Below are 14,862 nucleotides of genomic sequence, written 5' to 3'. Positions count from 1 at the left end.
CTTGAAGTTACACAGCTCTCCCATAAGAAGGCCAGAGGAGCCAGACATGGCAGCACACAGCTGCAAATGGGAGGCTGAGGTGGGATCACAGGTTTGAGCCCAGCCTGGGCACTAATTAGGAACTCAGAATAACATTTTGCAAAAGGGCTGGCGATGTAGCTCAGTGCAAAGGCCCTGGGTTCAATCCCCAGTACTGAAAGAAAAAAAAAAAGTCAGAAGAGCAGGAGTCTCACAGTGAATGGATCTTTTTCCTTTTCCCCTAACCATCCTTACCTGCTCCCTTTTCTTAGAACGTTCCTGGTGTCAGGGAGAAAGATGAGAACCCATCAGGTGCTCGCCTTCCTCCTGCTCGCGGTGATCTCCTCTGTGGCCTCTGAAAACGCCAGCACGTCCCGGGGCTGCGGGCTGGACCTTCTCCCTCAGTACGTGTCCCTGTGCGACCTGGACGCCATTTGGGGCATCGTGGTGGAGGCGGTGGCCGGGGCAGGCGCCCTGATCACACTGCTCTTGATGCTCGTACTCCTAGTGCGCCTGCCCTTCATCAAGGACAAGGAGAAGAAGCGGCCCGTGTGCCTCCACTTCCTCTTCCTCCTGGGGACCCTGGGCCTTTTTGGGCTGACTTTCGCCTTCATCATCCGGATGGACGAGACTATCTGCTCGATCCGCCGCTTCCTCTGGGGCGTCCTCTTCGCGCTCTGCTTTTCCTGCCTGCTGAGCCAGGCATGGCGTGTGCGGAGACTGGTGTGTCAGGGCACAAGCCCAGCGGGCTGGCAGATGGTGGGCCTGGCACTGTGCCTGATGTTGGTGCAGGTCATCATCGCCACTGAGTGGCTGGTGCTGACCGTGCTGCGAGACACAAAGCCTGCCTGCGCCTACGAGCCCATGGACTTCGTGATGGCCCTCATCTACGACATGGTGCTGCTCGTGATCACCCTGGGGCAGGCGCTCTTCACGCTCTGCGGCAAGTTCAAGAGGTGGAAGCTGAATGGGGCCTTCATTCTGATCACGACCTTCCTCTCTCTGCTCATCTGGGTGGCCTGGATCACCATGTACCTATTCGGCAACGCCATGGTGCAGCGAGGAGACACCTGGAGTGACCCCACTTTGGCCATCACGCTGGCGGCCAGCGGCTGGGTCTTCATCATCTTTCACGCCATCCCCGAGATCCACTGCACCCTCCTCCCACCCCTGCAGGAAAACCCACCCAACTACTTCGACACGTCGCAGCCCAGGATGCGGGAGACGGCGTTCGAGGAGGACGTGCACCTGCCACGCACCTACATGGAGAACCAGGCCTTCTCGATGGACGAGCACAGTGCAGGTAATAGGTGCACACCTGGCTGGGCTGTTCGCCCAAGGACTGTCTCCTGAGTGGAGATGAGCAGTCTCTGTCCTGGGCGCAGACCAGAGTCCACAAACCTTACTGCCTGTGTTGAAACTGTCTCAGAGATGGGTTTCCTGCTAGCTTTTGCTCCCACTAACTGCCAACTAATTAATTATAAAAATTTAGGCTTTTCTCAAAAAGTCACAGCTGCGTGTGCGGCTCAGTGGTAGAGTTGCCTGGCATATGCCGGGACCTGGATCTGATCCCCAGCACTGAAAAAAACAAGAGTTGAGCTGGTCTGGGTGGTCCACACCTGTGATCCCAACACCCTGGGAGGCTGAGGCAAGTAGCACGCAAGTTCACGTCCCGCTTAGGGAACTTAGTGATTTAATATGACTCAATTTTAAAAGGCCTAGGGATGTAGCTCATTGCAAAGGTCCAGGACTCAACCCCCAGTACTGCACAAGAAGAGAAATTGTATTGTACAGCACTGCACTGACCTTCTCATTTTTCTGGAAGGCCCTGTCCCTAGTGCCTCTCCAAGTTGTGGTGCCCTTCAGAGGGGACCCGCTGTCTGCCTGCCACACTCTCCACTCTCCCCCTGGGCTCCTTCATCCAGTCACTGTGTACATTACCATTAATTCTCTGGTGCCCCAGAAGTACCTGAGTTTGCGACCCCTGTGCTAGAGGGATACCGGATGCTACAATAGTGTTCACCCTTCCCCTCCCTAGTCATCATGAATGTGCAGATATGGACTCTGAAGGTAGGTGTTTGGGTTCCAGTTCTGCCTGTGCCATTCCCCAATTGTGTGGGTTTGAAGAAATGATACCACCTTGCTGAACCGCAGTTCTCATCTGAGAACTAGAAACAAGAGAACATACCCCGTAGAGCTGTTGCAGGAAATAACCAAGCCGTGTGGTACTTGGCATGGAGCATTGTCAGGTCTTGGTTGCTTGGTTGAAAGCAGAGCCCTAGACAAGGGTGTGGGGCAGGGGTTCACTTGGGATGAAGACCTGCACCTGCCCCACTCAAGAAGGTGAGACGATGCCAAGGTAATTGCACCTGTGAGCTGTCACCACCACGGGCAGCTGGAGACACAGGTGAAAGGAGTCCCACATTTGGCCCTGGAAGGACAGGAGGCTGGGCATTTTCCACTGCTCAGTCCTAACTTTAACCAGCATCCCCATTACTCTGTCAGTGGACTGAACACGTTTCATTGGGTTCTAAGGCCAAAAAACAAATATGGTGAGACTTGAGGTGACATTGTCTAGATACCAGGACTGCTGCAGCCAAATTCAGAAGTGAGGTCATAATAAGACCTGCCCAGAGATTGCAATTCAGGGACCCAACCAAGGCCCTGCTATATATAAATGCTTGAGAAATGTCCCCTAGAATCATTGCGGAAGGGAGTTGGCTGAGTTCCCAGCCCTCAAGATGAGATACAATTATCTTTTCTCAGTTACCTGAGGAAACATCAAGGGCAACAGCAGCAGAAGCAGCAGCAGCAGCAGCAGCAGCAGCAGCAGCAGCAATAACCAAGAACAGGAGAGGTAGCAGTAGTACTGATGAGCTGGTGTAGTCATCGTTTGGAGCACTGACCCCGTGCTAGGCATGATACTGCTTTAGCCGTCGCCAATGAGGTCGCCCCACCACCACTCTCGTCTTAGACCTGAATGAGTAAAGGGAGGCTCTAAGAAGGTGGCCCATGAGATCGTCATGAGTCCACTTTAGCGATGTTCACCCGGGGGCCTGGAGAATGGACTGTGCTCTGTAGCCCATCATACTACACAGTCAGCCTTCTCGGCTTGCAGGCAGGGCAGGCACGTTCGCCCAAAGTTCCTTCAGGCCATCCACATCCCTCCTTTACACCTACACTACTCGGCTTCCGGCTTCCGGTGCACTCCCTGATCCTGCTGAGCCTTTCTCCAAGCTGTTCAGGCCAGGAAGCCTGTGCCGGGAGGCAGGCAGGCAGGCAGGCGTGGCAGTCTCAGCCAGTGGGAGGGCTGCTCCCTGGGATGCCAGAAGGTGGGGTCCGGTGGAGACTGTGCCTTGGAGCCAGCGGGCCCTGCAGGGGGTGTGTGTGTGGTGACGGACCAGTTCCTGAGATCCTGGTGGAGCCACCTCTTCACTGGATCAAGACCCCTCAACTCCCCTTGGGCCAGAGGTAGTGGGAATGAAAGTGGGTGCGAGTTTCCTATGTACATTCATGTTTTCCTATGTACATTCATGTTTTCCTGGAGAACTGGTCTGTCACTCTTGTCAAAGCCTCAGAGCACCTATGACCCCCAAAAGGTCACGCACGAACCAGTGTTGCTTAATGTGATGGTTTTATTTCCTTGCAGTAAAGCTGGATGTTAGCTGCACCCAAGCATTAGGGTCATTAAATTAAGAATAACTAACCTTTGCTGGGTCTTAGCTTGGGCTGCACACCATTCAGGACATTTTAGTGGCTAATCCTATTTATTCCCTACAGTAACCCCAGGAAGTCTGTTTTGCAGACCAGAGACTGAGGCACAGAGAGGCTAAGGGACTTGGCTGGGTCACAGGACCTGTACTGGAACCCAGGCAGGCTGGTTCTGGGCCCACACACTGGTGATGTGTTAGGGCAACTCTGGACTTTGTGGAAAAATAACAGTATCAGACCCATTTTGCGGAATGGGAAACGGAGGCCTAGGGATGTCAGGCAGTTTGTTCAGGCTCACGCTGTAAGAACACAGCAGAACAAGGAGGAAGAATGTTGACTTTCTGAATCCTATTACTTACACTCTTTCTCATAAAAATGTAGCCAGCATTCTGTATCCATATGAGACCCAGACTGGTACCAGCACCGTCAGGGCTGGCCTGCAACCAGGTTGAAAACACGAGTGTTCAGCGTGTGCTTGCCAAAGCCAATGTGGAGGGCTCTCCAAGGTTAGTAGCGTGGAGCTGCAGTGTCCTTCGGGTGCTGCAGTTCTCCATTAGATCCCATGATTTATTTTTCTCATCTTCTTCTGGCAAATGTTCTGCTTGCCTCTGGTTTTCCTCAGTAAACAGCGCTGCAGTGAACTCTCGCTTATCCTCATCTTCCTGCTTTTGGGAGGCCTCAGTTCATGCAACACACACACACACGCACACACACATCCTACATAAGAGCCACAGAATTTGTGTGTTAAATCTTCATATGTAATCCCAGATGGCACCCAGAAATGCAGGCTGCTTTACTGACCCCACTTAATAATTGCAGGAGCTCCATCTCCCCACCTCAATGGGAACTTGAGGTTTTGTCAGATTTTTCTTCCCATTCCTAGGTATTGAGCCTGGGGAGTGCTGAGCTATATCCCCAGGCCATTTTAATTCCGGTATGGGGGATCAGCAGGGGCCACATCGCTGCCCCACACTCTGAGAGGGGTCTCTGTAAGTCACCACATTGCTCAGGCTGAGCTCAAACTTGTCATCTTCCTTACCTGGCCTCCCGAATAGCTAGGATCACCCAGGTCAACTACCACCCTTTTTTTTTTTTTTATAGCCCTCATTGGATCATCCCAAATGTGGGTCTACCACATGCACAGGAGACTGGGCGGGGCAGGCCTCAGGCAAAGTCCGTTCCCTCAGCTGGACTCCTGGCGAGGCTGGCCTTTCTTCTAGAAACACTGCTCACTGGGCACGCCCCCTTCCCACAGAGGAGCAGCTGTTGGTGTCTTTGGTGCTGACCTCAACCAGTTTGTATTTTAGGAGCCTGGCCCCATGTGGACCTAACCCTGTAGCCCTGGGGCCTCCTGAAATAGCCAGGGCACAGAAGCTGTAGTTGATCCTGTTTCTCTTGCACTTGAAACTTCTTGCCAGCCTTGCAGGCTCTCTTCCTTTCTACAGCCCCAGCCTACATTCCTGCCTCTTTCTTGCTTTCTTTTCCTCCTTCCTTCCTTCCTTTCTCATTCTGTGACAGGGTCTTGCTGAGTCACTACAATGCCCATTCAGGGTATGAAATTACAATCCTCCTGCCCCAGCCTTCCAGAGTGCTGGTATTATAGGCATGCATCACCGTGCCTGGCTTCTTCTCTTCCCTTGAGAACCCATCTCTGATGTGCTCTGAGATGGCAGGGGTGTTCTCTGGGCTACACTGTGGCCCAGCCTCAACCCCATATGTCCTCCTCAGTGAGGCCCTACGAACACACACCTTCACCAGCCTGCTGCTCATGAACACATGGCCGTGAGGTGTGAGGTATGTGATAAAAGATTATAGGATGGAGGGGTATGGTACTTTGGACCCCATCTTAGAAAGCACTAACGAGGCATAACAAATATTCATCTGTCAAAGCAGCAAGAAAAGTATTCTTTCTTCTGTTGGGGGCGTTTGGCTTGTTGGATATCCTTAGAGCCAAGTACTGTTTAAATACCCTTTAGGCTAGGGGAGGTGCTCAGGGATAAAGTGTTAATAAACAAACATGCTGGGCAGCAGGCTGCAGGAAAGTTTAGATTCCGGATTCAAGCAATGGATGGTAAGACTTGGTCTTTCTGCATCTCTTGGGCATTAGCATCATGGCAGCCCATAAGCTCCAGGCTCGCAGAGGAGCCTGGTGGAGAAGTAGAACATTTCCCAGGAGCTTGAGTGCGAGTCCCAGGCTTCACTCTGACTGGACCTAAATGTTTTCCTTGAGTCAATCCGTTTGTCCAGGGGGATGGGCTGCCCTGCTTGGCCAGGGCCAAGTTATGTGGCCTGAGTCACAAGGCCAGAGAGGAGGCAGTCGAGGCCAACACTTCAGGGGTCTCAAATGCAGGTTGGATTCATCAGAAGAGCCACAAATGGCCACTGTGGAGAGAGACCTTTGGGCCAAGGCCCCTTAGATGAGGGCAGAGTGGAACTTGGTCCCCTCCCCACCTCCAGCTCTTCTGGCCCTACATTTCAAAAAAGGCTGTACAGGAGCCAGGGATTTAGCCCAATGGTTCCACTGCCTGCCTCGCAAGTGCCAGATCCCAAGCTCAATCCCTGGCACCAAAACATTTAAAAAAGCTATACAGTCACCTCCTCCAAGGCCTGGAGGATGCCAGGGTAAGAAGTTTTCTTACGTGTTCTTGGAACCTGCATTGCCCATCCCACCTCCATTTCTTTGGTCCAGTCTGGGCTGAGCTGTCTCTGATGTCACTGAACTCAAATTTCTTCTAAGTAACTTAGTGTAATGGTTATAAACCGTTACCTGGAGATGGTAAGGTGTGATGGAGAAGAACACCAGGTCTCTGTCTGAGTTCCAGGGCTCATTCCGTCCCTGGGCAGAGAGATACATATAGGATTTTTCACAGTGCCTGGCTTCTGGTTGATACTCTCTGCAGCTTAACTATAGTACTGAGGTAATTGTGGTCCCTGCCTCAAGTAATCTGCGAAAACCCCAAGCTGTCTTGCTCATTTTAGCCAGAAAATTTTCTCCCTTCAGGGAGGACTTTTAAATAAGCCTGCCCTCCTACTTCCCCTCAACCTTCCCATGCTGGAGAATGAACCCAGGGCCTCACATATTAGGCAAAGGCTCTCCCACTGAGCTATGTCCCTAAGCCTAAGTGAGTCTTTTTTTTTTTTAACCAAAGCAAGATTTTTTTTTTTTTTTTTTTTTTGCAGTACTGGGGATTGAACCCAAGGTCTTTGCACTCAGGTACATCCCCACTCTTTTTTGGGGGGACAAGATCTCACTAAGTCCCTACATTTCCCACGCTGGGTTTGAACTTGGATTCCTCCTGCCTCAGCCTCTCAAGAGTGTGGGATCACAGATGTGTGCCATCATGTCTGGCTAGGATCAGTACTTTCAATGAGAAAGGTGGTGATGCTGGCCTCTTACAAGTGAGAAGATTCTGTTTGGATTTTTTAATTAGAGTTTCTCCTTACTTTTAAATAAACTGTATTTCAGAGAACTTTATTACAAAGTTTCCCGGCAGTAGCTATAATCCCTGATACTCAAGAGGCTGAAGCTGAAAGGTTGTAAGCTCAAGGCCATCCTGGCAATTTAGGATGACCTTGTCTCAAATCTAAACAGAAAAAGGTATATAAAAATGAAAAGGTATAGCCCAGTGATAGAGTGCTTGCCTGGCATGCACAAAGCCCTGAATTTATCCCTAGGACAATAACAACAAAAATGACACAGGAATCACAGGGAGTTCCCACACCCCACACACATGCAGCTTCCTCTGATAACAACTTATAATCGTCATATATTTGTTGCAGTTGATGAATGATATTAATATGTTATTTTTGCTCTGAGTCCTCTTTTTGTTTCAGTGCTGGAGGTAGAACACAGCCTTGCACATGTTAGACAAACACTCCGTCTCTCAGCTACATCCCTGGCTGTAAAGTCTACATCTTAGCCAGACTTCACGCTTCTGTACTGTACATTTCTATGGGTTTTGACAAATACATTGTAACTGTGTCGATGTAGTATCCTACAGAATAACTTCACTGCCTTAAATACCCTGTACACCTCCTGTTCATCCCTCTTCCTGCCCTGACCCGACAACTACTCATCTTTTACTATCTCTATAGTCTTGTCTTTTCCAGAAGGTTATATAGCTGGAATCATACATTATAAGCTTTTAGCAGTAAGCATTTAAAGTTCCTCCATGTCTTTTCAGTTTTTCTTTACAAAACAGGAAACTTAGGTCAGGCATGGTGGTACACGCGTATACTCCCAGCACTTGGGAGGCTGAGGCAGGAAGATTGCTTCAAGTTTAAGGCTGGCCTGGGCTCCATAGTGAGTTCAAGCCCAGCCTGAACTACATAGTGAGACCCTGTCTCAAAAAACAAAACAAGACATCTCAAAAATATAGCAAATAAGAAACACCGTTTCCCCACCTTTCTAAGGTAAAAAGTGCTAACTTATTTTGGCATTATTGCTGCCAACCACCCTTTCACTCTTGTTTGGGAATAACCCTGTGTGCCCGTGCAGGGCCTCTCCCGCGATGACAGGCGCTGTGTGGTGTGCTCGATGTCTGTATTCTTAGCGGTCCCAGTTCTGTGTGTATCCACGAACGGTGCCCGATTCTGAAAGTTGTGCTGACTTGTGGAAGCTGAGAGTGGCTGTCTGCCGTGAGGAGGAGGGGGCTCTTCTGTCAGAGGAGACCTGAGGCTGCTGTCGCCGGCAGACCCTGTGTGCCGGGAGGGTCTGGCCAGTGACCGCGAACCTACGGCCTGCGTGCTGCAACAGACTGTTCACGGCGTGGAAAGTTCTGAAGAGTTCACGACCGCTGGCCTAGACCCCGGGCCTCCTCTCCCGGGCAGGCTGCGGGCACCTGGACTCCACACACTTCCCAGCCTCACCGACATGGGTCAGACTCCCAGAGAGCCTGAGAACAAAGCGCCTTTGTGATTTTTGTTTTGAATCAGGCTTGTGACAGAGGGGAGGAGCCACTGCAGTGGGTGGGGGGTGGGGGTGCCCCAGTGCCTTGTCGATGCGGAGGAAGAAAACAAAATCATGTCTCTCTCTCGGTGTTGTCTTGTTGCCAACGCCTCCCTCCCTCCTCTGCTCCTCTCTGCCTCTCTCCCTCAGCTCTCCGAACAGCAGGATTTTCCAACGGCAGCTTGGGAAAAAGATCCAGTGGCAGCTTGGGGAAGAAACCCAGCAGCGGTTTGGGAAGCAGACCCAGCGCTCCGTTTAGAAGCAACGTGTATCAGCCAACCGAGATGGCCGTTGTGCTCAATGGCGGGACTGTAAGTATCCAGATGTGACGCTGGGCAGCAGGCCCCAGAGCACACTGTGGGGAGCAGCTGCGACAGGTCACACGTCCTGTGGAGGCTGCTTCTGTGGTCTGCAAAGACAGCGGCTCCAGTCCACATCCCTTGCAGCTAAATGCATGCGATGCTTTCCCTCCTGCCACTCTCTCCACTCACAGAAAACCTACGTTTGTGGTCCTTGTTAGCCATCCGCACGTCCCCTAGGAAGAGTACTTATTTCTTGGGGCTCGTTCCCCGGCGAATTGTTTGGCTTTCCTTAATACAGTGCCCCAACCCGCTCCCTGGGAGGTGACTTTAAGGAAAAGCCCACAGGGTGCAGAACCCCTGGCAACCTCTTGCTAATGCCCATCCCAGTTTAACTCCCTTGGTCTTGCGCTGCATCCTTGTGCCCCAACTGGGCACGGGGCTGCCCCATCCCAGCTCCTAAGAGACCAGAGCAGTTACCTTTGACTTTTCAAACACAAAACCAGATTTATATCTGATGCCAAACAGACTGTCGGCAGAATCACCATGCTTTCTGTTTTGCCTCCGTGGAATGACATTATTTTGACTTTCTAGCAATTTTAAGGTGCACTCTCACTCCCACCACATTTAATTTCCAAACATGGCTATGTGCTTCTTTCAAAAACAACACATGAGCCAGTTTACCATGTGTAAATCAAGTTCCATTCTTTATTTCATGTGCCAATTCCATACTCAACCTGAGCATTCTTTTTTCTTTTCCTTTTTTTTTTTTTTTTTTTTTTTTTTTTTAAAATAATTTTTTTTTTTTTTTTTTTTTTTTTTTTTTTTTTTTTTTTTTAAAGTAAATGGAAGTCAGGGATGGTCTTTGATCTCTGGAAGGAACTTTGGCTTCTCTGGCTTGTGAATAGTCCATTAGGCCTCCACTTGCATTGGTTTGGGAAAGCTCAAATATAAAAAGAATTAGATTTGTATGCTTAAAATCCCCTGGCATCACTTGTGCTGTTTATTGTCCGGAGCCAAGAAAAGCCTGATTCACAAGCATTCAGCCTGTGTGTTACAATAAATATGGTTAGGAAAGTTCCCATCTGACACTCTTCAGGGCTCCTGATTCATTCAAGGTCACTGTGGGTAAAAACACCCAAAGCTTAGAGACTGCCTTTCAGGGTCAGGACGCCTGTTTCTCCAAGGGAATGGCTGTAGCACAAGAGAGGTGGCCTTCCCGAGACCTAGAGGAGCATGGCACACCATGGTTGCTTATTTCTTTGGGGATTATTCAGCCCATGTAGGAAGAGCAAGGCAACTTACCCTTGGCTCGTCGTGAACGAAGCAGTTTCTGATGTTGACATTAAGTTCTCAGTGTTATCCTTGTGTGTTATTCCAGATCCCAACCGCTCCGCCAACTCACACGGGAAGACACCTCTGGTGAACAACCCTAAGTTCCAGAGAATAAGAATCTCTCTTACCAATTCCATTCCCTGGCCTTGTCTTTCTTGAGGGAGAAGTCAGTAACAGTAGCCGAGCAAGGCCGCCTCACAGCCAGGAGTTGGAAATCCCGGCCGAGGAGCTTTCGTGTAAATGTGAACACTGATGAACTGAAAAGCTAACACCAACTGCCCTCCCCTGTCCTCCTCTGCCACACACACAGACACCTAATGCCACACCAACCTTGGTCCCTGCAAACTAAAACAGAGCTAACTGCAAATAGTATTAGGCTCACTGGGAAATGTGGCCTGGTTAGATTGTTTCATCCTCCGCGGGTGGAACAGAACTGAATTCACAGCTCATGGGCCAGGCTAGTGTTGGCCATACAGGGTGGGGGCAGCCCATCAAGACCATCCCTCCCCAGCAAGTGCCGGATGCTGGTGGCCTCTTGGAGATGACCGTGCCATTGAGGCTTTTCCCTGGCTTGCCTGGTGTTTTGCACATTTCAGGGGAGTTAAGATGTTGTGGGTATGATTTTAAGGTCAATCTTGGGGCAGCTCTATAGCCAGAAGTGGGTAGGAACCTGGCATGTGCCAAAGAGGACAGGCCCCTGGGCCTTGAAGTGACCATCATCTCTTGCTCTAGCACCTCTGACGAGAAAGCCGTCCCGCCCCCTTCTCTGGGGAGCCCTAGAAATAGTCAAGCGTGGTGGAGCCACAGTCCCTTCCTCCTGCTTCCTGTACTTACGAGGGTCCCTTTCCCAGTTGTATCCTCCTCTTCGTTCCAAAAGCTCAGATGGAGCCATGGGCTTGAAGCCCCTCTGAGGCACACTGGAAAGCCAGTGCCATAGCAGACTTTCCACTGTGACGTCTTGGGGCAGGGCTGCCTGGATTCCCAGTAGGGTGGAGAGGACGTCCTGCTACCTACAAGCAGTGACCTACTGGGTCTTTTCTGGGAAAGTTCCCGGGTGGAGTGAAGCCCATGAGGAGTTCTTGCTGCTTTGGGAGAAAGTGGGGTACATTTTTCTCTTGCTTTTCTGCAGATTTCATGAAAATGGCTCTGTTCAAAGCCCATTATTTCTATCATGGTTTCCATCTGTCCTAAGCAAGTCATTCCTTTGTTACTTGGCATTTCCAACATCCCGGCCATTGAAAGCCCCCATATTCTCTGCACTGTTTGGCCAGCATAACTGCCAGCAACGAGTCAGAGTAAAGAGTGTTATTCTGACACGTGGAATGTGTCAGCAAGGGTGGGGCCTTCTGCGTAGACTCTAATCACTACACTGCTTTTTCTATAAAACTACCCATGAGCCTTTAACCTTTAAAGAAAATGAAAAAGGTTAGTGGTGGGGGTGGGGGTGGGGTGGAGGTCGGGGAACCAACCTCTTCATAAGCCAGTACTTTTGAGCTAAGTATGTTTAATAAACCTGATTTGTCTTGAGGCCCTAGTCTCTGCTGTATCCTCTCCCAGCCCCCACCTGTCCTTGGACAGCCCTGGGGAAGTGAGGCCGATGTGGCCGCCCCTGTGTGCAAATTTCCCTCACAGCTCCTGCATTTCCTGTGTCACCAAGCATGGGGACAAGACAGCATGGCACCAAAATATCCCCCTACCTAAGCTTCCCACAAGTGCCGACCCCACCCACAGCATGTGCTTTGCTTCTAGAGTCTGATCTGGTTCTCTCTACTGGAGGGCCGCCATTGGGTGGGCTGAAAACCTGGAGACTTGGGGGTGGGGGGCAGGGGCTGGGGCGGCTGCATGCAAACCCAGCATTCTGCCAATAAAGAAGTCTCTGAACCCCTCAGTACAGTCTGCTGGAAAAACGACAGCATTGCATGTTCTCATGCCAGGAAATGATTGCTCACCCCTGCTCTCTGGAGTCCTTTGGGGCTTTCTGATGCCATCAGTGACTCGGTCCACAAGAGCCCCCCCTTGCAGAAGGGAGGAGTTCACATGACTGATCAGGTCGCTCTAAGTTCTTGGTTGTCCACACGTATAAGGTGAGCACTGTGTAGATGGCTACCTGCGAAAAGTAGCATTTCCACACCATAAAACCACCATGCGCCACGGGAAACCTCACTTAATGAGACCACTTCTATTTCTTTTTTTTCCTTTTAAATCTGATAGGTTAGTGCTTCTGGCTTTTGTTTTATTTTGGCTTTAAGGTTCTGGGTGGGCTGTATGCTCTCATGATGGGGGCCAAGGCGGGAAAGGGGGAAATCTACTCGAACGGGTTCACTCAAGCACCAAGAGGCGGCTCTGCCCAGAGACTATGGCGTCCTGCTTCCTACGGAACAAGGGTTAAACGTGGAATGGAACTGCACCTCTGTTTCAGATTTGTGTATGTAAATGAGGCTTAGTTGGGGGAAATGACCCGGAGGGACAGCACCTGTGAATAACCCCTCATTGTAAGCACAAAATTTTCCCTGTCTTGTTAGTAACATCGCTTTGGAACTGTAACAGCCACTCCTCACCTCTTTTAATAGAATATTGTTCCAGCCTGGATTTCTCCACTGTAGATGGAGGGAGGGGGTGAGGACCCGAGTTCCCAAAACTTAGAAATGGAGGAGCCCTGTCCATCTTGAGCCAGCTGTTTGAAACTAGGTGTCTAGTGGTGTTTTGTTTCGTTTTGTTTTAGCATAAATGTAAGGGGTCAGGGTCCCTGAACAAGTACAGACTGGGGGTAGTCTTTTGGGTTGCCACAGGCTGAGTCAAACACCTCAGTCTGAACCCCAAACTAAAAGAAGGCATGGTGGCTTTTATAATCCAAGGGTACAGTGATTATACCAGCTTTGGGGAGTTCTTAGCAGGTGCTTTTTATTAATTGATACAGAGCAAAGGCTCGTTTTTGATAGATAATATATATTTATTAAATGTATTAATGTGTGTTTTATAATGTACCTTTATCTTCCCCTGGCTGACTTGCATACTTATAAAAAATCATTCAGAAATTTCAAGACAATCAGTGTGTACCATACATGACTGTATAAATATTACAGATTTAAAAGGTTGTTAAGCATGAGCAGATAGGTTTTATTTTCAAAATGCTGTTCTTAACACAGAAAATAAAGGCTTTACTATTTACTTAAGACGTGTGCTAGCCTGTCAAAACAACCCCATACCGCTCCTAGGCTTTAGGATGAGTCCGTGGCTTTGTGAATGGGAGAATCCTGCTTAACTGCAAACCGCAGAACAAATGAGAGTCATAAGTTCATTTACTCACACAAACAGGAACTTTCTATAATACTGTGGGGCCTAGAGACAACGCAAATTCTTAGTAATGATGTCTGGGTTTAAATGCCTTATTTTGAACTGACATGGGCATAGCTCAGAAGTGGAACTCTTGACTGGCACATACCATGAGGCCTTGAGTTCCACCCCTGCAAAAGCAAAAAAACTCAGAGATCGGAGATAAAACACAGATCTTGCAAAAGTGGGCAAACTGCTAACAATGGCAGTTCCATCTCAGGGTTAGAATCCCATCATGGATCTTAAGAATAACTGGCTGAAAGGGTAACATCTAAAGCACTGAAGAAATACATAGATGAAAGAATGATTTGGAGATAATGAAGAAATTTAAGACGTGTCTTTTTAAACTTTTTGCACGAAGATGTCTGCGGCAAATCCTAATCTTGTGCAGAAAAGATTCTGTTTTCACATGTGCTAAGTCTTTTCCTTAAAAAAGTGACAGAGAAAAAGCACAATGTGGACATTTTCCTCACGCGCACAGGATAATTTGTGCCCTGCTGGCAGAGACACCAGCGTGGCTATGGTGATGCGATCTCGACTCCAGGCGCCTCGTGGTCGTCCATTCTGCATTTCACTGCAGAGAGATGAAAGGGAGTCAGGATCGATTTCCATATTCAGACACACTTAGGATTTGGCAACAGGAAACGCTGATGTGTAGACAAGGTCAGTCGCAGCAGGATCCGTGGAGTGTCCGGTCCTGACCCTGCCGGTCCACCAGGAGGAACACAGGGCTATTGTGCTCCCAGAGCTCACCTGAAGGTACACAGCCACCGCAGTGCTGTCCAGGGCCGCCCTTCTTTCAGCTCAGAGAAAGGTTGAAAGTGTGTTTTGCAGGTCAAGGTACTGACGGAAGGAATTTTCACTAAAGACAATGATAGATCCAGGCTTTTGACTCAACCCAATCTTTTCACCACACACTTCCCCACCACCCACCAAAATGAAAAGCTCAGGGTATTGCTGGGGTCAGTGATGGGAGGAGATGCTTTTCTTTGTCCTGTATGGACAAGAAGGTGATCCCAGTGAGTTCTGAATCTGCTGGACAGAAAAGTCAGCTGGACACACAGCATGGCACTGACTGTAAAGAGAATTTCAAGAGATTAAAAACTCCCTAAAGAACTATGAAAGCCCAGAACCTTGCATGGATAAGGGTGATAACTCTCTCTCTCTCTCTCTCTCTCTCTCTCTCTCTCTCTCTCTCTCTCTCTCTCTCAGCTTGCT

General features: G+C 49.6%; 2 protein-coding genes across 5 annotated transcripts in view; one reads left to right on the top strand and one right to left on the bottom strand.

Moving 5' to 3' along the window:
• Window positions 1-290: 290 nt before the first annotated feature.
• Gprc5b (G protein-coupled receptor class C group 5 member B) lies at window positions 291-11,838 on the top strand. Its single transcript, XM_010610055.2, has 3 exons — window positions 291-1,321; window positions 8,828-8,988; window positions 10,358-11,838. The coding sequence occupies exons 1-3, from the start codon at window positions 316-318 to the stop codon at window positions 10,400-10,402; spliced, it is 1,212 nt and encodes a 403-aa protein (XP_010608357.1). The 5' UTR covers window positions 291-315; the 3' UTR covers window positions 10,403-11,838.
• A 1,454-nt stretch (window positions 11,839-13,292) lies between these two features.
• The window catches only part of Iqck (IQ motif containing K), a 121,871-nt gene continuing 120,301 nt past the window's right edge, over window positions 13,293-14,862 (bottom strand). For 2 of the 4 annotated variants that reach the window (XM_010610049.3, XM_010610051.3), the window contains one exon: window positions 13,293-14,719. In XM_010610049.3, the coding sequence (XP_010608351.1) occupies window positions 14,538-14,719 (182 nt within the window). In that variant the 3' untranslated portion in view covers window positions 13,293-14,537. The remainder of the gene's footprint in view (window positions 14,720-14,862) is intronic. The other 2 variants (XM_010610052.3, XM_010610054.3) reach the window with 1 other exon arrangement.

This window comes from Fukomys damarensis, unplaced genomic scaffold (assembly GCF_012274545.1).
Source record: "Fukomys damarensis isolate Sample0158 unplaced genomic scaffold, DMR_v1.0_HiC HiC_scaffold_34, whole genome shotgun sequence".
NCBI lineage: Eukaryota > Metazoa > Chordata > Mammalia > Rodentia > Bathyergidae > Fukomys > Fukomys damarensis.
This window is presented reverse-complemented; position numbering and strand designations above follow the sequence as displayed.